This window comes from Sorghum bicolor, chromosome 6, assembly GCF_000003195.3.
Source record: "Sorghum bicolor cultivar BTx623 chromosome 6, Sorghum_bicolor_NCBIv3, whole genome shotgun sequence".
NCBI classification, from domain to species: domain Eukaryota; kingdom Viridiplantae; phylum Streptophyta; class Magnoliopsida; order Poales; family Poaceae; genus Sorghum; species Sorghum bicolor.
This window is the reverse complement of record NC_012875.2, coordinates 49,242,710-49,267,270: the sequence shown is the minus strand read 5'-3', so window position 1 is coordinate 49,267,270 and position 24,561 is coordinate 49,242,710. Positions and strand designations below refer to the sequence as shown.

Here is a 24,561-nt window from a genome sequence, read left to right as displayed (position 1 = left end):
TTTGTACGTTCTTGGCTCAGTTCCATTGTTCTGACATAAGCTATTGGATTTGGTAGTCTGTACAATTTCCTTGTGCGGTTGTGCCCCAATGTGAAAACTGATATGGCTGAATGGGCATCCCTGTTCGGTACAATGGTTGCTAATTTCTTGCAATACTGCAAGTCACCATTTATTCTGTTCAGTTACTTTCTTGAGTCGCTAAAACCTTTAGATTACGCTGATGAAAATATGATTAGTTGGTCTGAAAATCTTGTGAACTATGCTTGTTCTGACTGCTTCACAACATTTTTCTTGTTCCATTTCAGTGATGAGTTCAACTGTTTGTATCATACTGTATTACTGTTACTCATTTGTGATAACTGGAGATAATTATACTGCTAAATGTTAGACTCTTCTGCTGTTGAGTTTCAGCTAGATGTAAGATCTGCTGTGCGTTTAACTCTGAGATCTCATTGCCATTTCCTGTGTGTGAGTACTAATTATGTCATACCTGTCCTTGCATATTTGTTTCCAATTCCCTGTTGCCATTATGCTTTTTTTTCCAATTCCATGTGTGCCCCAATGTGAAATTGATATGGCTGAATGTGCAACCCTTATCACCACAATGGTTGCTAATTTCTTGAAAAAGTGCATGCCACCATTTACTTTTCGCCACAATGGTTGCTAATTTCTTGAAAAAGTGCATGCCATCATTTACTTTCTCTGTTGAATCACTTTTTTGAGTGATTAAAACCTTTTGATTTTGCTGTTGAAAATATGATTAGCCGGTCTGGAAATCTTGTGAACTGCTTTGCTTGTTCTGATTGCTTCACACCATTTTTTGTTGCATTCCATTTCAATGATGGGTTCAACTACTGCTTGTATCATACTGTATTACTGTTATTAATTTGTGATAACAAGAAGATAATTATACTGCTAAATCTTAGACTCTTCTGCTGTTGAGTTTCAGCTGGATCTGAGATCTGCTGTGCGTTTAACTTTTGTATCTCATTGTCATTTCCTGTGTGCGAATACTGATTATGCCATGCCTGTCCTTGCATGCTTATTGTTTCCTATTCCCTGTTGTCATTATGTTTTTCCCCGATTCCATGTGTGGTACTAAGTAACATCACAATTTGCTACTGAAAAGCTCTTCTGTCATGCTTGTTTAAGTTGTGTCACTTAACAGCTCAATATGTCACCTATTTGTTTCCCATTATTTTTTCAGTTTAATTAAACAGCTCAATAGTGTAAGTATCACTGACCTTTCTGTTTATACATCCAGAAACTTAAACTTTTCAGTTACTAGTGTGAGTATCACTGGAGATATTTTCTTGCTTTGCTTGAGCCAGTCCTTCCATTTTACGGTGTTTGCAAGTATTCAAACAGGGTTCATAGGTTTGATTGCCAGAGTTTGAACCCTGTTTAGCTTAAGTGCTCACAGTTCAGAGTGCGTGTCAAATGGTTTCAGACTTTCAGAGTTAGTGAGGCTGAATCACTATCACTGCATAAGTTGTGATAGCCTGATAGGTAGAGATAACAGGGACTCCACGAGGTCATTTCCCGAGCGCTGATGTTAACTGCGATGCCTGCTGCAGTGCTGCTTGTGTTTGGTATTTCTTGCGTTGCATCTACATTCAGTCTGACACTGTCTTCAGAGTTGCTGATACTGTCTTTGATTTCATGACTTGGAGCATTCGCCGGCTGCGTTCAGAGTAGTTCAGGCACACGTCGTGCTTTTTAGTCTCCTCACCAATGTATTACGTATGAATGAGTCGAACTTTCATAGATTTTCAAGACAAACCTTTTTGTCGAACCAATTCATAGTTTTGAAGATGTGAAGAGGCATAGCAGCAGTAATACAGGGCCTGCAGAACGGCGTAAGAACTGCAAACCCCCAAGAAACGTGTTCCATACGTGATATGTGATGTGAAGGCTCCAAGAGCTACACCGCTCGCCCTCCAGGCCAGCTTATAGCAGCTACAGTGTTTTTTAGTTCAGCGCAGGACGGGAGGCGGGAAAACCCAGTCGATGGGTCCAGTTTGTCAGTTTTGCAATGGGACACGCTTATATGCCTTTGGTCCGCTATAAGCTGTGGTCCAAAATTCAAGCAACTCAGATCCGAAGCTTGTACAGTACATGATTGCATCTTATATGAATATCATCCTTTTTCTCGAACACATAATATCATTCTTTTTGAATCAATGTGATGAACAATAACATCTTCCAATACACCGTGCCTCCTAATAAACATCCTAAAACTATCTACTACGACGAAGAAAAGAAAATACATCATAAACCATTTGGCCCAGGCAATTGCGTTCGTCAACCCATCGATTTAATTACTTCAATGGATGCTGCATGTGTTCACATACCAATCTTCCCTGGATTTTATTGTCATGGTTCGTTAACCAAATTTTCTGCTCGACTTTTTCCATAGTTCCATAATTCATGAAGCTCGCCTCTTAACCAACCAAGAATAACAATAACCCCTGGCACAAAAAAAAATTGATGCATCAATAAACACAATGTAGAGTTGAATGAAGCTAGGATTGTGGAAACCGTCCATACTTACCCAATGTACATGGCACAAGGTACAACAATGCAGGTTGACCCTGCCCGTCCATCAGGAACAGCGCAAGATATGTTATGAAAAGGCCTGCATGGGGAAAAGGTGTAAATGGTACTATTTCACCATGTACTCTTTGCAATAATACAACTATATATCTATAGTCAAGGAAACAATCAATGACATGGTGATTCAAACACCAAGTGGCTCTGGATCAAATGTTAACCAAAACATTAGGCGGTTCCTGTTGATTCAAGGAGAAAAAATGTTTAACCAGGAGCTCCAAAACATTTAAGGCACTCATAAGTCACCCACATGTCCAGAAACTTGGAAATTTTCAATTTTGTTATCTAATTTCAGTTAAATATTAAAACTTAAGGTTTGACTCAGACTTGCTGACAATATTTTTGGAAGGGCTACCCATAATGTTGGCATTCTTGAATCCTGTTCATCATCGGCGCACGAAGCACATTGAGATTGACATCCATTTTGTCCGTGACAAGGTTGCTCTGGGTCAGGTCCGAGTGCTTTGCGGACATCATGACCAAAGGCTTGCCTGTACAGTTGTTTACTGATTTTAGGTCTAGTCTTTGCGTCCGAGATTCTCCCGCTATGACTAAGGGCGGGTATTAGAGATATACATAGATATATATTAGATATGTATAGCTAACTCAGAGTACGTGTTGTACACGACTTGTAACCCCAAGCCGTCCAGGCTTGTACCCCAAGCCGTCCAGGCTATATAATGAAAGCCCCCCCCCCCCCCCCCCCCCTCCCTTTGGGTATGCGGTGTATTTGCCCTACAATACCTTTCTACAGCGGGTATAAGCGGGGTTTCACGACACCACTGATCACCCACTGGGCTTTGCAGGTCAGCCTGCTCCAAAGTCCAAACAGCAATAGCTAAGCTGGCTGGCTGCATTGCTCAGTAGGTCTGTCTTGTGGGGCAGGCAAAGCGGGCCTGCAGGCCCACACCGCTTGCATCCCTAACTAAATAGTACTAGTATTCTTTTAGATCTGGAGGAGATTATTTGTCCCAATACAAATTAAAGTGAAAAGAGCTACAAATAATATATGGCCTGAACTGATCCTATTCCTACCAACAATATTTTTGAAAGGGGCAAAGGGCTACCAATAATATTGCTATACTTGAACCTAAACAGTAGTATTTCGTTTGAGCAGGAGGTATAGTTTGTTCCACTACTAATTAGAGTAGAAGGTATAGTTTGTTCCAATCTACAAATAATATGGTTTGAACTGATCCTAAAATGGTGTTTTGAGACTTGGCCATTAATCAAAATTCATTCTTTTGCTGGAACCTGAATATAATCCACCATCATGAAGATCATTAAAAAAAATAATTGTTGCAGCAAATTGCATAGTTGAATAAGGAACATAAGCTATACCACAATAGAAAAATAACACAAAGTATCTCAAACACAAGCACATACCAACTGCATATCCCACAATTAGCCACAGAAAATATCCATTCAAGACACCCTTTCTGGTTGCTCTGTCAAATCTGTTCAGCATATATCAAAGGAATGTTAATGATGGAAATAACTACAAATGCCAAAAAGAAAATAAATAAAGGTAGACATTACAAGTTTGGTGAACAATTACTACACTTAAGGCAAAAGTCCAAAACTCACTAATCCATGTCACACGCATAATGACAACTCATTAGAGTAGTATTCCCCACATTTCCTAAAACTGGAAAAGACAAAGCCATATAAGAAAATAAAGAAAATTCATCTACTAATCCTGAAATTAGTTTAGCTATGCTTCCCTTAAAATCCTAGGTGTTGTAACCGATAAATTAATTTGAACGCTCAGCTATGCTTCTTAACATGAACATTGCATTTAGCAGGAAACAATCAGGGTTCAGTTGTGAGACTACTAGCGCTCAACTATATTGTTCTATACGTGCAGCCTTAGTGGAACTAATGGATCACAAGGAAGTAAATAATGTATATGGCAAAATCACATACCTATAGCTGAATGCAACAAGCAATCCAGGGAAGATAATGTCACCAAAGCCTATCATATCATAGCCACCCCATGGATCGAAGAAGCGGGGTATCCTTAGGAGCATAGGAATTGATTCCCCAGTGTTATCACCTCGAGCAACCTGAGTAATTTCCAAAGCAAGCATAAATACAAAAAAAATAACAGAGGATTCAATGGGTAGAAGGTATAGTAAATGTTAGCTGATCACATTCACTGTATAGGTAATTAGGTTGATAATTAGATGAATGGACAGGTGATATCCATGCAATTATATTATGCACACATATAACCAGTCAAAAGCATGCATACTCTAAACCAAAACAGAGCTTTCAAGGATACTGAAATTTCAGGGTGTCGCCTCCACGGGACCGGCCCCACCCGCGCTCGCATTCCTCCTACCAGGATCTGGCGGGCGATGCCAACCAACTCCAGTCCAGTGGCTGCCCCTTGCCACTGACCAACCGGCGACGTCTACCTCCTGCTCAACCATGCTGCCTCTGTGGACGACAATGCACGGCTCGTGCACGGCGCATGGGCTGCCCCAACCCGCGAGGGGCCTTCGCTCTTGCCACCACGCTGCTGCTGAGGGTCAACCAGGGATGGGACTGGTCCATGCAACACGACGCTGATGAGTACCCGCTCGCCACCCCCAATGGATTTTTTGTAAGCAACTTCGCTCTCCTGTCCTACGCCGCTGCTGCTCTCCTTGTCGTGCCCAACCTCTGTGCTCTGCTATTGCCTCGTCCCCCCATCCCTTGTGTTCTTGGATTTCATTCTTGATGAATCGCCGGATTAGCTCCCCCGGTGCTCTTGTGGAACTGGAAGAGGATGTGCACCTTGCCAAGCTGGTCCGTAACTGGGAGTTCTCAGTCGGTAAGCGCTTTGAGGCTGATGTGTTCCGAAAGTTTGCCTCTTCTTGGTGGTCATCATGTCAACATGGATATTTCAGTCAAGAGGATCTTTCAAAATCTCAAAAGAGATCATCTCATTATTAACACCAAGGCTATGAGTATCTCCAGCACGGCGCCACCAACAGTGGCGGAGCTAGAGAAAAATCAAGGGGGGTGCGCTTGCCTTGTAGTTGTAGGTGCGTAGACTTTTATTTTGAAGGTGCGAATATGGTGAAAATTTAGCTATAACCACTGTTTTTCTGTTTTTGCATGGGTGCAGCTGCACCCACTATCTACTATATACATCCGCCCATGGCCACCAGTGTGTTTACTAGGGGGGGGGTCTCAGATCAAAGTGAAAACTTAAACTACCCACCAGACTTTATAGTCATGTCTGTTATAAATGCTTGGGTAATGGCCACGTTAACCGGGATTGCACAAATAAATTGAGATGCTATTACTGTTTTAACTATGACCATCGGCCATCGGGCCAAGTTCTGTGCTAAGCAAAGATTTGACTTGAGACACAAATGGGCTCCAAAGCCCAGTAAATCACCTTTGGTGGAAAAACAACTAGATAAGGCAGTCGGTGCATCTAATGCTGCCACTAAAAGTGTGTCATTGTGGATGTTTTCGCTGAAGTGCAATTTCGCTACATTGTATTAGATCAACTCCCAAATTGTTGACAGATTACATTTTGGACAATGTCCCATGCACACATTTGAAAAACACATTCTCTAATTATATGCTAGTTTAATTCATAAGATATGATTTTGAGGTTGTCTCAAAGATAGGCTTTTTCATAATTGATGTCGAAACTCTAAAACGTTTACTTCAAATTGAGAATAAGGACTTTTGATTGATTGTACATCGCAGTCCATGGACCATGGTGAATATGAACTAACACAGGGACATGATACTTTATCCTTTGGATCAGAGATTAAAAGGAACAGGCCTTCCCATCTTTTTGCAAATTGCAAGACAATTTGATCAATTAACCACGAAAGCTATGTTACATATCAACCTGTGGTACTAAAGAATTACCATTTACAGAAGCTTCATTGAAAGAATTGATCAATACACTTACTGCAATCATGACGCTTTCATTGAATATAAGAGGTGAAATGAACACCCAAAAGACGTCATACACAAATGCGGCACTAAGAAGTGCTGATGCAACCTGCCAAAATACAGTTTGAGATTTTTATGGTGCAGATAAGATTACTAAAATTCTTACTTGATAAAAATCAGCAAACTGCTGCCAAAAGACATGCCAATACCTTGATATTTGGTAAGCGTGCCATCTGAAGCACAGTTATCATCAAGCAGATACCCTGGGAGAAATAAGCAGAAAGCATGACCAATAACATGTAGTTAGTTTTGCAATGGTCAAAGCAGTATGATTTCAAATTGAAATAGCAAGCATTTAATATGAAAATTATTAAACTGGTCCAACCATAGAGGGTAAGCACAAATGAGATCATCCTCTTTAGACAAACTATCCAACAGTTTACAATACTCAAATAACATACTTTTGAGTTTTCACACATGCATTATATCCAGCTTTAAAATACGGTATTACATCCTAATTCAAACAAATGTGGAATTGCTTTGCATCTCCATATCTAACGTACAGATTATATTGGGATTTCTTAGTAAGAGGTTTGCAAATTCCACCAAAGGTGGATCAAGGCAGCAGATTTGAGTTAGAAGCTAGATTTTTGTCTTCAACACAAATACCATGTTTGAAACTCAACATATTCCATGGCAAAAGTACATGTAGACACCCGCAGCGGGCCATTTGAAAGTAAGTTATGTTACACTTACCAACATGCCTAAGCAACCTGTAATCTCTAACTGATTCAATATAGATTCGCATTAGAACTACAACATCATGCTTATGTGTATTGCACATGATAGTTTCATACAGTAGTGACCAATCAGGTAATTTGACCTTTGGGGATAATAGGATTTTGTAGAAAATCCAAACCCATTCTTATATATACGTACGGCAAGGTTCTTTGAACAAAATATTTTGAAAGGGGGCACCTCGTTGGCATGATGAAAATTATACATGAAAACCGCATCATATCATATCTGACTAAACTGGCAATTCAAGAAATGGATTACCATTGGCCTTAGAACTGACAATGCATTATTTACGACTCTGGTGTTTGAGAAAAAACATCTTATATTTCCACCATGTGAACATGAACTTTTGCTTTATGGTACATTGCAGTCCATCACATGCCACCATAGTTATTAAGGCGGTAAGGCAAGTTGTGGTGAGCCACCTCCTTTCAATCGCCTAGGTGGTGATAAGGCGACACCATACCAATTTAACAAATTGCAAAACAACAGGGTGGCTGAGAAAAAAAAAAGGAGTAAGAACGGGCTGCTGGCCCAGCCCATCAGCCTGCCCACGTTACCCTCCCCTCTCATGATATACATGGATACATCAGATACCCTCTGCCTCGTGTGAGTGCTCCCTCCCTCCATTTGTGCAGCGTGCTTCTCTCTCTCATTCTCCAGATACACCGACGCCCAAAACTTCTCCCTCCTGCTTCCTCACTGCTCTACACCCTCAAATCAACCATTTCTGTAGTCCCTTCCAGATCGGCTGTGCTGCAGCTGATGCAGCACATCTGCACGTGCTGCGCTGGCCACCAGCGCTGGAGACAGCGAGGATGGCAGCAGCTGCATGTTCTTGGCCTTGCTTGCCCTCTACCCTCTCGTTCTTCCTCTGTTTTCCCTTCCTCTCTTTTGCTGACTTTTGGTCATGGTGGCAGGGACGCCCAGATTCCCAGCATGCCTTATCGCCTAGGCAACTCCTTAATAACCACGCATACCACCAAAGAGAAGTATGGAAACTATCATGCAGCACCAGGAGAAAAGACTAGAACAAAGGAACAAAACACAAGAATGGTTGTAAGTTAAGATTATCTTACAAGAACATCTTGGCCTATCCAAGCAAATGAAGCATGGCGATACACAGCCCAGAGAATTGCAAACACCACACAAAATGGTACAATTCCAACAGATAAGATCAAGATCTCTCCCAAAAAAGGGAGTTGTACAGTCTTTCGTCCACAGTCATTAAAAATCCTGTTATATAAAGTAAATAGGATGATGGTACAAAATAAAGGGAGCATTGACTGAATTGCTTTATCAAAATTGATATATTTGGTACCTAGCTAGAAGCGTAACCAAGCAAACATGCATACCCTGCAAGAAAATATCAACATTAACCTCAGAATTGAACTCCCCAACAAAAGGGAAAAATACATATCAACATGCACTAGTACAAAGAGGAATTTCTGTGAGAGGGAATACCTCAATACCACCAATGCAGAATAGTACAATTAGCACCCAAACAAACCAAGATGACATGAAGTAGAACAAAAGGAGGAGGAAAACTGAAGCTACTATAATAAAAACAATAGCACCCTTGGCGCTGATCTCGAAGATCTCTTTATCTTCTCTGTAGTTTGTTCCCGTATCAGGTCCATCCTGTTTAATATGAAGGGATAAATTTGTCATGAGAGGGCATGTGCAGTGGTTACACAAGGAGCATTTGTAAGCACAAAAGACACGGTTGAGAACAAGATATGTTTTTTCAGTTTTTGTATATTCACCTGCAAAAATACAGGGGTTTACGAAAAAGTACTAAGTGATTGATGACAAGAATACAATTGGTTCACATCAAAATCCAAAATTCATAACAACGTCGTCTAGAGTCACAATGTTTCATGGTTTCTGGTTTGTATATGTCTTATTTAGCCCATTCCTGTATCTATGCACACAAGATCCATTTGACAAGCAGCACATCAACTATACATGTTGTTGGGTACCCATATCCATATTCAAACCCTTACCCATATCATTTGGGTAGGGTATGAGTAAATATTTTAAATCCAATAGAAAAGGTAAGGTATGGGTCAAGGGGTGTGAATTATCCATGGGTAAGTCTGCTCAAGTAATCATCTATTAGTAGAAATGGGTGGAGCAAATAATACACTGTTTATTTTAGTTTTGAGTTTCTAATGTGGGACCCATTGCTGCATTAATCTGTACAAAACCCCAGACTGCTATATTGAATCATCTGCAACAAATTTTATTTAATCACGCTAAAATTTTAATGTGTGAACACAAAAATTTTAATTCTAGGGCCAAGATTTTGATGTGGGGCCCAATATATATCTAGCCACACATCTGCATGAAGTAGCCACCTGTTATAACAAGTTATCTCCAACAAATTTGAGTCAATTTCATGAAAATTTAAGGTGTAAGCGGGTTGTTTTTTATTTTAGGGTCAAGCTTTTGACCTTGGGCCCACATTTGAATATAGCAGTAGCCTGCTACCATACCAAGGCATCTCAAAAATAAAAACAATCATTTTTAAGTGTGAACATGAGGTTTTTAATTCTAGAATACATGGGTCCCACATAAATCAAATCTTGTAAATCTGCACAAAGTTACAGTATTCAATCAATTTCACTAAAATTTAAGGTGTGAACGTGAGGTTTTCATTCCAAGGATCAGTTTTGACGTGCAGCTCACATGTATATGTATAAACTAGTAATAGAAGCCGGTAGTTCAACTCAAGGCAATGAATATGTATAAGATTGATTATTATCCAATGGGTATGGGTGATATTGGGGAGGGTAAGAATGCATCATGATGATATGGATTTGGACATGGACATGGACAAGCATGGATTTGTCCCTTTGATATTAACTTATGTAATAGTGGTAGGTATAACATTATGTACCTTGCATACAACCCACTCATGCAAGATACTGAATTCAAGCTCCTTCACCTAAGATCGTACTAATGTCCCTTTGATATTAACTTATAAATGTTCAATGGCCTGAAGCATGGGAATGGATGCGTTTGAGTGCATATAAAAATACAGTCCATTCACTTTGGGTAGGCACAAGTCCAAACCTTTCTGGTCAGCTGATTATAACGCTCATCAACCTGCTCACATGTAACAAATTCAGTCCAGAGTGAAGCACAGACTATGGTGCCTACAGCCATTATCCATAAGAAGCATGCTGAAAGGTCCACAGTTGGTCGATTTGGTGAATATAGCTGTACTTCCACTGCGATGATAGAAAACATTTCTCATTATCATGCATACTCTGGTGTAGGATAGTTGAGTCAAAAGGAACATATAACTTAGGCTAGTCACTATTTCTACAGGACCACCTGCCACAAACAGCTGTGTCAATTTTGGAAGTAACAGAAATTACTCGAGAGCCTCATACCTGATATTAATAGTACCAAACTACAGAAGACTATCTTACTTAAAAAGATAAAATAGAAATTTCTTGCAATACTGTACTGTACATGTTAGCATTATCTAATTTTAAGTTGCTGTCTCACTCATCACAAGTACTACCTTATAACATGATTACTAAATCATATCTGAGGTTTGCCTGGCACACAATGAGTTCAAGAAACATTATTTTTTGTTCTGTCAGTTAGCAATACATATCTGATGTAAAAGACAATTACCTATGGAATAACTACAAAAAGCACCTAGCAATTATTTAGATATGAAATTGCTCCCTCCGTCCCAAAAAGGATGCAATTCTAGAGTAGTGTTAAATCAAATGATTGGAAGTTTGATCAAAATTATATAAAAATATACTATATCATACTAAATAAGTATCATTAGTTTCGTCATTAAACATATTTTTATAGTATACCTACTTGGATTTGTACATGTTAATATTTTTTATAAACTTAGTAAAACTAGATAATTTGACATTGACCAGGCCTGCAATTGCATCCTTTTTGGGATGGAGGTAGTACTGAACAACACCACTAGAGTGATATAGAAGGAAAAAATCATGCTACACTTGACAACAAAAGGAACGACAATATAAGAATAACTTGCCACTTGCTCCATGATGCAAGAAGTTCTTCAACATCTTTCCTGCTGACTGTGGTATCATGACAACAGGTATTGTCACGTTAATAGAAGTGTCATTCTCACCGCAAACCATCTTGTAAAGCTCTAGAAACATGATACAGATTACTTTCTGCAAAAAAAACTTGCATGTATATTTGAATATCAAACTATTTGGACAGAAGAATGACAATACATGACACATTCTTGTTATACCTTCATTATCATTGATAACTAATAAACCAGTCGCACCACCAGCCTGAGCAGTATTTGCTTTTTCTGTGAAAGCACATTCCCCACGTGTTGCTAGAGCAACTGAACTTGTTAACTACAGTGACAAGGATTAACTTAGAAAAAACTTTATGGAATACATGCTTCCTTTATTAGGATTATGCTGATAGCACGACCATGGGAAATAAAACAACTTTGTATGTAAGCCTACTACTGATGGTGTTAAAGTGAAACCTTTGATGTCAAGTTGGAGCAACAGTCAATTGGATTTGCGAGGACAGCAAATGATTTTTTTGCTTCATGGATATCTCTTGGCAAGGGAGCTCCAAATTTTGCACTTAGGCCAACAACAGTTGTACCTTCAGTCCCATTCACCCAATTCTTCACCTTAACCTGGAGAAAAGCTGGAACATAAGAACGAGAAAAGGACTACTAGGAACAAGATGGCTATTGAGCAAAGGTTTCAAAAAGCTCTGACAGATGTGATATGTGTTGCGCTATCCTTACTGCAGAAGTGTAGCGTCTTACTAAAGGAGTTGGACCGGCAGCAGGTTTTGCATGTGAAGGATGATATCATGAGCTGGATGAAGAGTTTTAAGCCTGGCTTGTTGGAGTCTACATACATCTTCAAAATTTAGATTCTGTACTAGTCTCAGCACTTTGTTCTTTTGTTACTGCTAAACTTGTATCCCCAGTCTTGTATCTGTTACTATGCTTTCTTAAAAGCAGAGGTAAAAACTCTTTTAAAAAAAATAGCCCACCTATTTGCCTCATATTTGGATGGGCTAGACCTAAAAAATAGCTGGCTAAAAATTAGTCATATGCCTGCAAACAGGCCTTACTAAGGTACATCCACAAATCCCTTCTACACGAACCCATCATCAGCCAGATCTCAGCATCGCACCTCTACCTACCAACTACAGGACTCCGGGAACTCCAAAACCAACTACTACCGGCAGTGAAATGAGGAAGGACCGCGAATCGAGTAAGCAAGGAGCAGGGGCAAGCCATTACCAGCTGGAACTTGTTGGAGCAGCCGGGCGTCCGCGAAGTCCCCGCGTCGTCGCTGCTGGAGGCGTCGTCCGCCGCGGCGCCGCCAGCGAGGAGCAGCACAAGGAGGGCGGCGGCGAAGGGGAGGAGCGAGACGCGGTGGTCGGTCGCCATGGCGACGGCCGACGGGGGTGTCGCCGCGTTCTCCACGGATGGGCGTCCGCCTTTGCGGTGTCCAGACGGATGCCTGATGCGAAGTGTCGTCGTCGTACAAAGGTATCCCTTCGAAGGAGGTGGGCTGCGGAGCGCAGTTTGCACCACCACAGTTGCCACCTCGTCGGCTGCATCGATGTCGATGGCGTCGCAGGCCATGGCACCCTCAGTAATCGGCCCATCCGATGATGGAGGCCCATTTTCAGACACTATGGACGCCAAATCAGACCGCACAGGCCCAGCCAAGAGCGCACGCGACTGATCCACTCCTCGTCACTCGGTGCGGCCGCGTACCCTCTCTTTCTCCTTCCGCTAAACCCCAACAAACCCTACCTGCCGCCGCCCGCGCGCAGCTCCCGCCTTCGTCCGCGCCGGCGCCGCTCCATCGCCCTAAACCCCCCCTTGTAATTCCACCGGGAACTAGCTGAAAGGAGAGGGAGCAGAGGGGCATGGCGTCCTCGGATGACGAGACGAGCCGGCTCTACCGCATCCGTCGCACGGTGCATGAGATGCTGCGCGACCGCGGATACGCGGTCAGCGAGGAAGAAATCAATCTCCCAAGGGACAGGTTCATCGACCGCTTCGGCAACCCCGTCCGCCGCGACGACCTCGCCAGCAGCGCCATGAAGTTGGACGGCTCCTCCGAGCAGGTCCGTCCCCTGTTCCGCTGCTCCCCCATACGCCGCCGCCGCCTCCGCCGCTGCCTCGGCGTAACCCTAGCTGTGCGTTTCACCTGCAGATCTACGTGTTCTTCCCCAATGAGGCCAAGCCCGGGGTGAAGACGATCAGGAACTACGTCGAGAAGATGAAGCAGGAGAACGTCTTCGCCGGCATACTCGTCGTGCAGCAGGCGCTCAGCGCGTTCGCACGCAGCGCCGTTCAGGAGGTCTCCCAGAAGTACCACCTCGAAGTCTTCCAGGTCGACTCTCTAATTTCTCTTCATTACCTCATTGCATTGGTATATCTCTATGTCAGTATGTGCGCTGCTCCTTGCGAAAACTGTGGCTGACGCTTATCGTGATGCTTTCCAGGAAGCTGAGCTTCTTGTCAACATTAAGAACCATGTGCTAGTGCCAGATCACGTGCTCCTGACAGCACAAGAAAAGAAGTCTCTTCTAGAGCGGTACACCGTGAAGGAAACCCAGGTCGAATAATTTTGCCTATTCTTTCCTCAGAGTAGCCTGGCTGTTTGTGTCTATAGGAGCATAATTAATGTAAAATTTATTTTTGTGTTCAATTCTTTGGGTTAAGGTTTGATGTACAGTGACTGCGTGAAACTATGCCTGCATCTGCATATTGGGAACTAATTGCCAGGCAATAAGTTGCTGAGTATTAAGCCATTTTCACCATCTTTACATGCTGTAGCTTGTTAGCATAAATGTCCATTTGATATTAGCTACCTCATTGGGAACTGACAAAATGCATAAATCTCCATTTGATTTTTTTTTAGTTACCTACCTCATTGGGAACTGGTAATCTGAATGTGTTCAGGCCAAATTGACAATCTGCAGTAGTTATCATCTAAACAGCAAAAAGAACATGTCATATGTGTTAATTGGTAAAATATGAGTAGAGAAATTGAAAGCACTGTTCTCTATATAAGTTTGAACGTTTAGTTAGCCTTGTGACATAAGAATAGACCTATGGCATGCATGTTTTTCTATATAAGTTTGAACGTTTAGTTAGCCTTGTGACATAAGAATAGACCTATGACATGCACATTTTTCAGTTTGGCTTCCTATTTGTTAACCCAAATTGTGAAGAGAATAAGTCAGACCATAGATAGCCATATTGGTTTTGTTACTGCAGTTAATTCCATTGCAGATTAGGGCTGTTAACTACTCTATAGCAAGAGTTGTGTATAATTTCAGACTTTAAGTAGAGTGATAAACTATATTATGCAAGATGTTATCTGAAGCACTACAGTGCTAAAAATAGGTGAGAATGGGAGGAACTACTGTGGTAGTAAAAATCTATTGACGCAGAAATATATTTTTAACTCAGTGTTAGTTTAAACAAGTTATGCAAATTTGTAATTGGAAAATTATGCTTTCAGATGTTATTAGTACTAGTTTGACTGATAACTGATTCCACTGCGTATTATTAATTTAGATAATGTTAGGCGGAATAACCACTATTGTCCTTGAAGTTTCACGGGAGTCTCAATTTAGCCTCTGAAAATGAAGTTTCTATTGGTCCACTTCCTTGAGTCGCTCCCTTGAGCTATCTTCTTTCTCTAAAATAATCCCTGTGATGACATGGACACCACATATACAAGACAACTCAGAGTCTAGCCACTAGCCAGATGTGAAATAACCTACTGTTGTGATGTCTGCACACTTAGCAGGTCTATAGAATGTTAATGTCTGACAACCTTCTATGCTATTTAATCATTTGGAAAATAAATATGATAGCCTATCTAATTATGTATAGCTTGGGTAGCGGTATGAACAAGATATGTTTGAACCTGATCAATTTGTATGCTGCACTTATTTGTACAATCGACATCATTATTGTGTCTAGACATCTGTATTCCCGTTTGCTGCTTCAGTCTGCATCTTTTGTCCAACTTTCTAGCTATATAATGGGTGTACAGAGGAGGCCATCAAAACAATGACCTACAGGGTAGGAGCGCGGTGTGCAAGCCTGTCTGGCTCTAGCAGCAGTAGCAGATTAAACTTTTAAAAAGAAAAGAACAGAAGTGTTTTGAGCTTAGTTTTAATTCGCCTGTCTGTAGATTTCATAGGGACATGAGCATTTTGCATACAATTTATGACCGAGTGTTGAGTTATCTGCACACATGGAGCTCCATGTCATCCCAAGCACTATTTTGGACCAATGAAAATCGTTCAGGGATCAGAATGGACAAACCAAAACCTCAGGGACTAGATTGAGCACCCAGTCAAACTTTAGGGACGATAGAGGCTATTCAAGTCTACAGACTGTAGAGCTTGACAGTCAAACTTTAGTTTTTTTTTTTTGACAACAAACAATTTTATTATTAGCAGCACCTAGCTGCAAGGGTTGTTACAGCATTCAAATCTACAGACTGTAGAGCTTGAGAGAGGACAGAGCAGTACATGGTGCTCATGGGAGCAGGAAAGTTCTAAACTGTTACTCTGAGTGGATGGTTGTTGCAGAGCTTGGCGTGCTAGTTCATCTGCTGTTGTGTCAAGTCTCCTGTTGATTTTGAAGATATTGGCCTGTCTGGATCTTGCATGGTTGGAGAATACTTGGGTGCATAACATTGACGATGAAACAGTACTGACCAAGGGTGAAACTAGGGGTGACTTGCAGCAGCAATGGCCCTGCCTCTGCCCTCTCATGGTCCAATGTTTTCGTTACAGACCCTTCTATCAAATAAAATCTTAATCTGTAGCTTAGTTTTTAACCAAAGTGATGTACCTTAATTAGGCCAGTCTCAATGCATGTTTCATGGGAGTGTCATGCACATTAAATAGGGTGCCACATAAGCAAAATTGCTGACTTGGCAGGGTCATTAAATGAAGGAGTTTCATCATATGAGAGAGGAGTTTCATCCCCATGAAACTCTTGTGGCTCTTGTGGCTCGGTTACCTAGTTTATAGTCTTGGTAACTGTGCCATGAAACTATGCATTGAGACTGGCCTTAGCAGCCATTACCTTCTAGCCCTGGTTTTGCTTTTGCTTTTGCCCATGCTACACTGCTACTGATCTCATTTGCTTGGGGATTTTTCTTTTCTCTAGGCAACCGATTTCTAATTTCATGATGTTCAAGGTTGAGTTCGGCAAGTGTCAGACACCCATTTCACCTAGTTGCACTGTCTTACTTTCATCGAGCTTTACATTTCTAATAACAAGGCTCTGCTCTGTGATCAGAAAAAGAATCAGATTCCTTGCTCCATAGATTCATGTTACTATTCCTGCCGATGCTGTGTTCTGATTATATGAAACTATCTATATGATGCAGCTCCCCCGGATTCAGATTACAGACCCGATAGCAAGATACTATGGGATGAAGCGCGGGCAGGTCGTGAAGATCACCCGATCCAGTGAAACTGCTGGAAGATACATCACCTACCGCTACGTTGTCTGAGTTTTGCTACATTCTCATGGCTTGAGCTTCCGCACCAAGTGAAAATACCCCCCTAGTTACCAATCTAGCTATGTACTTTGAAACATTTGTTGCAGCTGAGAATCTGAAGTACCTTCGTAGTGCCCTGATGCTCTCCCTTGAGAACTTGATTGGCGTTGTGGCATTTTGGCAGTAGATATAGGTTGCTGTTCCTGTAGCTGTGTTACATCTATTTTAGTGATTCATTGTGCCATTTTTGACAAGGTTTGACCTGCGCAACTTCCGGTTACCAGGATTATGCTCTGTATTAATTCATGCCTTCTGGAGCTGGTTTTCAATCTGACGGGTGACGAAGATTCTGGTTTTCTAAGATGCAGGCATGCATAGTCCTGAGCTGTCCATTCTTGAATGGTTGAGCGTATCTTGTTTTTGAGGATTCAAATTTTTTAAAGTTTGACTTGATTTATACAAAAATATACTAATATATCTTTTGTACATAATAATTAGAGCATGGTGTATAGTTTTATTATAATAAACTTATTTAAAGATATGATTGTTGATATTATTTTCTATATTCATAGTTGAACTTAAAAAAAGTTTAACTACTCAAGAAGCGAGATGTGTATTAATTTTGGGGAGGGATTTGAGCAGTGTGGCAATGTGCGTTTCCTTGTTCAGCCAAAGTGCCAATTGTTTCTTTTTTATGAAAAGTGCCAATTGTTAGTAGTGCTGCAATGGAACAATGACATGACAGTACTGAGGCTTTGTTTAGTTCCAAAAAAAAATTTATAAAATAGACACTATAGTATTTTTATTTGTATTTGACAAATATTGTTCAATCATACACTAGATTCAATGTGATGGGAAATCTTAATTTTTTTACAAAATTTATTTGGAAACTAAACAAGGCCTGATAAGAGAACAAACAGTTTCCAGTTTTCCATCCTGCTGTTGATTTGGAGAATCTCTGGGTTAATTTGATTTACATTCTTTCTAACTACTCGAACCTTCAAATTCCATACGGTATCGTTCTCTGGTGACAACCTGAGGGGGCTTGTCGACGTTTCTGCTGCCTCGTGCTCTAGGAAAGCGACTTATATATAACACTAGTGCAGTTGCCAGAACCACACGGCAAGGATTGGTTGGATCGATCCGCCTCAAATCAAATGCCTCCCGGAAAGTCGCTGCCGGAGAAAAGAAGCCCTCCTCGCTCAAGTCCGTCAACGACGCGAACGGCGGCGACGGCGATATGCCCCCTCCGGCTGACCGGCTCCCGCGTCCGCGCGCAACCGGCCATGGGCGCGGGCCGCGGTCGATGTGTCGTTCGTCACTCGTATCCATGTGTCCAAAGAATATTCATTCAGATCGCAACAAGGGGTTCCCGCTGTCTGTCCTGCTGCAGACTGCAGAGCCGCAGGGCAAAAGTAGGACCAGACGTGGAAAAAATCTCGAGGACCCCACGTGCTAGCTAACCAGAGAAAAAACGGCAAAGCCTAACGCCTTGCACTTGCACCGCGGTAAAAGAAAAAGAAAAATGTTAACGAAGGGCCGGAGATGAGCCGACACGGAACGCCAACATATCCCTGGTGGTTCAGTGTCATGCCACTATTATCGTGGAGGCCCCCGGGCTCATACCCATCATGTGCATTGCAGGGGTCAGATGTTGTTGTCTAGTAGGCCCAAGGCATGATCATCCCACTGCAACGAGATTACGAGACGATCCACGGATGCCTTGCCAGCTGTTGAGCTCACTCAACAATTCAGAAGCTACAGGCTACACACACCGCCCAGAACCAGATGCTTGCACAGAGCCCTGATTTCGGAGGGAGCTATGCTAAGCAAAGTTCCACAAGAAACCCAACAAGATGATTCCCTGTCACATTAAATCTTTAAAAGTATGCATAGAGTATTAAATATAGACGAAAATAAAAACTAATTGCACAGTTTGGTCGGAATTGACGAGACGAATCTTTTGAGTCTTGTTAGTTCATGATTGAACAATATTTGTCAAATACAAACGAAAGTGCTACTATTTCTATTTTGCAAAATTTTTTGTAACAAAACAAGGCCTTACAACGCTCTGATTTCAGCCTCGACTTGTTCGTTTAGCTAATAAGTCATGGCAGAAAGTATTGTTAGCTGATTTGTTGTGAGAGAAAAATACCGCGGGCTCTTGGGAGGCAACTAAACACTACTGCTGCTCATCTTCTAGCTGGGAAAGCACTGATAAGTGTAATCAGGGAAGTCTTTCAGCTCCTAGCAGCTCGCTGCTGTTAATAAACATCGTTTCTTGTAAAAAAAAATTATTTTTTACCACTACTACCTTTGACCGGAAAAGGTGTTCATTGGAGCTGTTTTGTCTTGAGCGGTAGCCATTCGCTAGGCGCAACATGCTCTTCTCAATGCAAGACAAAACAACTGGTAATAAATACTTGTACTAGTACAGTGACTGGAGCCGCCAGCCAAATCACATGTCTATCTCCTTCGTTTGTCCGACACCGCCCAGGTAAAACCCTCGCGAGAGTAATAGGGCCCTGTGTTTAGATTTTAGATTTGGAGACCGTAGCACTTTCGTTTCTAATATTTAGTAATTATTATTTAATCATAAATTAATTAAATTTAAAGATTTATCTCGTAAATTACAGATAAATTGTATAATTAATTATTTTTAATCTATATTTAATACTATTTGATGTGATAAAAAATATTAAAAAAATTTTAGATTTTGGGTTAAACTAAATAGAGCCTAAAAGGCTAAAGATATTGCGGTGTCACTTCAGTCACATTTCAAATTTTGTCCTGATTTAACTACGCGAGTAGTACTAACAGACTAGTCAAGGGACCGAGTGGCCCTCGCTATCACTGATGAGGTCAAATTTAGGATTTAGCTCTGGAGGATGGCGACAATTATATGTGGAATTGTCATGTGCGCAGGGATTTGATTATTCTTCGTTTTGGCACAGAGAGCTGACTTTCAAATCAAAGAAAGCATAGACCGGTAAAATAAACCAAGACAGACGGCTAGATAAGACTCCGCCGGTACTCCACCAGCTTAGAAAAATAGCTGAAAGAACTTGTACTCCTAGAAAAAAGGTGATGTTGAAAGTTCCATTCCCCATAGCTGATGCTTCCAAATAGAAAACTTAGATATAGCGACCAAGCCACAATTAGATGTTCCAAGGTTCAGATGTGTATGTATAGCACACGGTTAGCTACTTTTGAAGCTCAAACATCTAAACTTAACATTTCTGGCTACAGATTCAAAGCTCATAAATATGCCGCTTATGAACAGTAGTATAAGCTTAAGAGATACTAGAACATTTTTAACTACTCAGGACCCTGCTAACGTTAACCACTAAGTTTCCAAGAAAGACAATGAAACATTGAGTGTCAATCCAATGACTGAACAGCATGCTGGTTGTTCCAAGAAGGAACTTCGAAAGGTTATATCAGGATTTAGGCACATCAAGAATTACAGTTCCATACAGATACTACAAGCACTAGCAGTAACTGAAAAAAGACATACAGAATTGTAAACTGATCTTACAGCTTACATGATTATCGCATCCCCTGTTGATGCAACAATAGAATTGACCACCCAGCATCGGCGCTAGCTTTGGTGCCACAATATTGTTCGATTACAACTCATTATGCCTCTGATCCGTCCATAGCAAGGCTACTATATATCATCAATGAGCATGACGAAACATTTCCACAATCCAATTGGCGATCAGCATCAGCTACATAGTGTCTGAATCATCCTTGTTATAGGCCAGCGGGAACTCATCGAACTGCTCCGTGACATCGCGACCCTCTCCAATGCTCTTCAGAGCGTGGAAAACCCGATACATGGAATGCCTCTCCCTCACACAAGGCTGGGTACAAGCAAAAGCTATCTTCAAGAACTCCTCAATCTCTGCCTCATGGCCTTTCCCACGCAATGGTTTATCAACAACATCACTGATCCGACCAGAAGCCTTGAGCTGATTAACCCAGTCCACCAATGTCCCCTTGAATCCTTCACCCGTCACGTCAGTAACCACAGCAGCAGCCTCCTGCCCACTAACAAGCTCAAACAATATCACCCCAAATGCATATGCATCGCCTTTCATAGTACCAACTGGATTGCTAGCATACTCTGGGGCAACATAGCCAAACTCCCCAAAGTCCCCATTCAGGAAAGGGCTAGTATCACCGCCCTCGCCGGGCGCCATCCGGACCAGCCTCGTGAGCCCAACATCGGTGATCCGAGCCTCATAATCCTCATCAAGAAGCACTGCACTTGAGCTCAAGTTCTGGTGAATCTGCGGAACCTGGAACCCATGGTGCAGCCACGCAAGCCCCCTTGCTGCCCCCACGGCGATCCTAAGTCGCGTTGCCCAATCCAGCGGCGCTTCCCCTGGCTTCTTCATCACCGACGAAAGAGCCCCACTCTCCATATGCTTATACACCAGCAGCCTCTCATCCTCGACAACACAGAAGCCCAGCAGTGGCACGATATTGGGATGCCGCAGCTGCCCAATCCGACCCATCTCAGCCCTGAACGCCTTCTCCGAGAGTGGGCACGAGTGCAGGCGCTTGACCGTCAGCGCAGACCCGTCCCGTAGCACGGCTCGGTAAGCCGTCCCCGCCCGCGAGCTCCCGGCGACCACGATATGGCTGGTGCTGAAGTCCTGCGTGGCGGCCATCAGGTCAGCAAGCTTGACCTTAACGATGGGCTTCTGGAACAGCGAGACCGGGGCCAGGCGGTTGTGCGCCGCCCGCAGCCTCTCGGTCCACCAGCTCCCGTCCTCCCCGCCGCCGGACTCGGTGGCGCCGCGCCTGTGGCGGCGGCGCCCTCCCTTGCCCTTCCCGGTGCACCGCCAGAAGAAGTAGGCGAGGAGCAACGACGCGGCGGCTCCGAAGACTCCCGCGGCGATAACGATGCCAAGGCCGGTGCTCCCCAGCCCGCGGCCGCAGCGCGAGGACACGGGGCGGCCGCAGAGCCCCGAGTTCCCCGAGAAGGAGTCCTTGGAGAAGTTGTCGCCGAGCTGGGACGGGATCTGGCCGTCGAGCCTGTTCCCCGAGAGGTCGAGCGTCTTGAGGCGGTCGAGCCGCGCGAGGGAGGCGGGGATCTGGCCGGAGAGCTGGTTCCCGGAGAGCCTGAGCGTGTTGAGGAAGCGGCAGTTGGCGAGCTCGGCGGGGATCGGGCCGGTGAGCTGGTTGGAGGAGAGGTCGAGGGTGACGAGGAAGGGGAGCCAGTCGCAGAGCGCCGGGAGGATGGTGCCGGCGAGCGCGTTGCTGGAGAGGTCGAGCGTGGTGGCGGCGCGGCAGTACTGGAGCGAGGAGGGGATGGAGCCGACGAGGCCGAACCCGGAGAGCGACAGCGAGAGGACGCGGGACTCCTGCATGTTCCAGCAGCCGATGCCGTTGTAGTTGCAGACGGCGCCCCCCGAGGTGTTCTTGAAGTCCCAGTCATCGAGGCGGCCGTTGGGGTCGGAGAGGTCGTGCTTGACGCCCTTGAGGCAGCGCAGGTCGTCCTCCTGCGGCTCCGCCGCCGGTCCCGGCGCGGGCTGCGGCGCGGCGGGAGGGGCGACGACGACGAGGAGGAGGAGGATCGGGGGCAGGAGGCGGGGAGGAGGCATGGCGGACGGATGCACGCGGATTGGGGGCGCGGTTGTGGTGGGGGAGGGGGGAGGGGAGCGGTTTGACCAGGTGGGAGACTGCGTGCTTGTTGCGGCCGGGGGTGGTGGTGGTGGTGGTGGAGTGGATGGATGGGGAGGGCAGGGGAGCAGGCGGGCAGCGAGGGACGGGGGAGGAGTAGTATACTGGTGCGCCGTGGCGTGGTGCGCTGCGCGCTGGGGGCTCTACTAGTGGGGTTGGTCTGGGGTCGGGTCGTGCGTGGACTGCGCCGTGGGGTCGCCGAGGCCCGAGATGGCGGAGGGAAGCGAGGCGGAGCAGCGGCCAGCGGGGCACGGGGACGGCGCGATGGAAATGAAATGGTTGCCTGATTGGGCTGGGTGAGGGCGTGATGCGCATGGGATCATCGGCTGGGCCGTGCTGGCTGCCAGGCCACTGCTGGCTAGGTCGCCCGAACGAGGCCTTGTTCAGTTAGCAAAATCTTTAGATTTTAGTAGCACTTTTGTTTATTTTTGGTAATTATTAATTAATTATAAATTAACTAGGTTTAAAAGATTCATGTTGCAAATTACAGGTAAACTGTATAATTAGTTTTTATTTTCATCTATATTTAATAATTCATGCATGTGCCGCAAGATTCGATGTGATGGAGAATCTTGAAATTTTTTGGAACTAAACAAGACCCGAGGCAAATAAGGCCATAGGACTCATTTCTTTTTCTGTTTTTTCTACATGGATCCAAGAAATGTTTACGGTTCTAACTTTTGTCTTATCCCATAATAATCATTTGGTAGGGAACTTGTGTTTCTCTCAAGAAAAAATTTCCATTTGGTAGGGATTTTGTTACTGGTAAGGATCTTGTGTTTCTCTCAAGAAACAATTTCCATTTGGTAGGCATTTTGTTGTTTCTGGATAGATACGGCCTGTAGAACCCCAACCAAATGCAAATCATCCGCAAAAGTAAGCAAAACGCCTTATTGAAAACGAGGAAACTGTTGAAGCCAAATAATATGGTTTTAGATCATTATAGTTTGTTCCTAGACCTAGGTGCTTCATTGAGTGCTAGAGCCAAATGTTTTTGTTGGAACAGTGGTTGTATAATTTTCATAACATGTGCCAAATATATAACTCCCTTCTATATAACTTTTTCCCCATATAATATAAAAATCGGTGGTACTCTTAGATCTACGTTTCATTTTGTTAATTTGGTAGATCAGTTACTTCCTTGTTTCCTGTCCAATGGCTACTAATCTACCGCTGAATGTAATTTTTCAGATTTAGCTATACCACCCCCACCCCCACCCTACACATAAATTTGGTCCTTTCACCTTCAAGATTTTATTTCTAAAGAACATTTTGGTACCTATACAATATTGAAGTTCTTAAAACATTAAAATAATTTATTAATAAAATTATTTAGTATTTTCTCTATTTCAAATTGTAAGATATTTTTACTTTTCTAGATATATTGCTTTTATTATAAATCTATACATCATGTATATCTAAGTGCATAGCAAATGATATGTATTTAGAAAAGCCACTTATAATTTGATTGAAGAGAGTACAAAGTTTTGTCGCGTGGAATGGTGCATGGCTTTCTAGATGATATGAATTAACCTTGTAGCCCTTATGAAGTTATGGAACAACTGATTATGGAACACATAGTGAAAATGTCATTTTCCAGCTAAGAATTCTGGTTGAATCAAGTAAAGGATATATGCAATGCTTACAGTCATATATGATTATTTCTTTAATCGAAGTTGTTTTTATATATCAGTGTTTTTTGGCACAGGGAGCTTCCAATTCCCGGCACAAAAGGCGCTCTGATCATATCTGACGGTGTCTGGGAGCCCGAGGCCAGAGAGCAAACCTCTCCGAGACTGTGAAGCAGCGGCGCACACGCTGTTCAAATCGTGGCACTACGGTGGGTGTGGGTCTGGTACGGCCGTACGGTTTTGTGCTCGTCTTGAAGTTCGTCTCTACAGACTCCGTAGCCATGGCAATGTCGGGAGTACCAATTTTAACTTCCTTTCATTTTTTTTATACATTATAAAATGTTTTGACATTTCTAGATATATTGTTTTTTTTA

At 43.1% G+C, this 24,561-nt stretch overlaps 3 protein-coding genes across 6 annotated transcripts; 1 reads left to right on the top strand and 2 right to left on the bottom strand.

Moving 5' to 3' along the window:
* LOC8073691 (signal peptide peptidase-like 2) lies at positions 2,106 to 12,872 on the bottom strand. Of its 4 annotated transcripts, none has more exons than XR_002454171.1 (14): positions 12,611 to 12,872; positions 11,831 to 11,989; positions 11,582 to 11,693; positions 11,354 to 11,473; positions 10,396 to 10,553; positions 8,782 to 8,958; positions 8,639 to 8,673; positions 8,397 to 8,553; positions 6,729 to 6,782; positions 6,536 to 6,628; positions 4,540 to 4,679; positions 4,000 to 4,261; positions 2,555 to 2,638; positions 2,106 to 2,471 (listed from the first exon to the last, which is right to left on the bottom strand). XR_002454171.1 is itself a non-coding variant. In XM_002446654.2 (14 exons), exons 1-14 carry the CDS (start codon positions 12,758 to 12,760, stop codon positions 2,377 to 2,379), a joined length of 1,605 nt encoding a protein of 534 aa, XP_002446699.1. In that variant the 5' UTR covers positions 12,761 to 12,871; the 3' UTR covers positions 2,123 to 2,376. The 4 variants fall into 4 exon arrangements, 3 of the variants coding, with proteins under 3 accessions (XP_002446699.1, XP_021318761.1, XP_021318759.1); XM_002446654.2 differs by having other exon boundaries at positions 2,123 to 2,471; positions 4,000 to 4,070; positions 12,611 to 12,871; XM_021463084.1 differs by lacking the exons at positions 2,106 to 2,471; positions 2,555 to 2,638 and having other exon boundaries at positions 4,000 to 4,070; positions 4,201 to 4,261.
* On the top strand, positions 13,050 to 17,223 carry LOC110436107 (DNA-directed RNA polymerases II and IV subunit 5A-like). The gene is made up of 4 exons (XM_021462290.1): positions 13,050 to 13,449; positions 13,539 to 13,718; positions 13,831 to 13,944; positions 16,749 to 17,223. Exons 1-4 carry the CDS (start codon positions 13,249 to 13,251, stop codon positions 16,872 to 16,874), a joined length of 621 nt encoding a protein of 206 aa, XP_021317965.1. The 5' UTR covers positions 13,050 to 13,248; the 3' UTR covers positions 16,875 to 17,223.
* Positions 20,237 to 22,658, bottom strand: LOC8060171 (probable inactive receptor kinase At1g27190). The gene has a single exon (XM_002446653.2). The coding sequence runs from the start codon at positions 22,475 to 22,477 to the stop codon at positions 20,594 to 20,596; it is 1,884 nt and encodes a 627-aa protein (XP_002446698.1). The 5' UTR covers positions 22,478 to 22,658; the 3' UTR covers positions 20,237 to 20,593.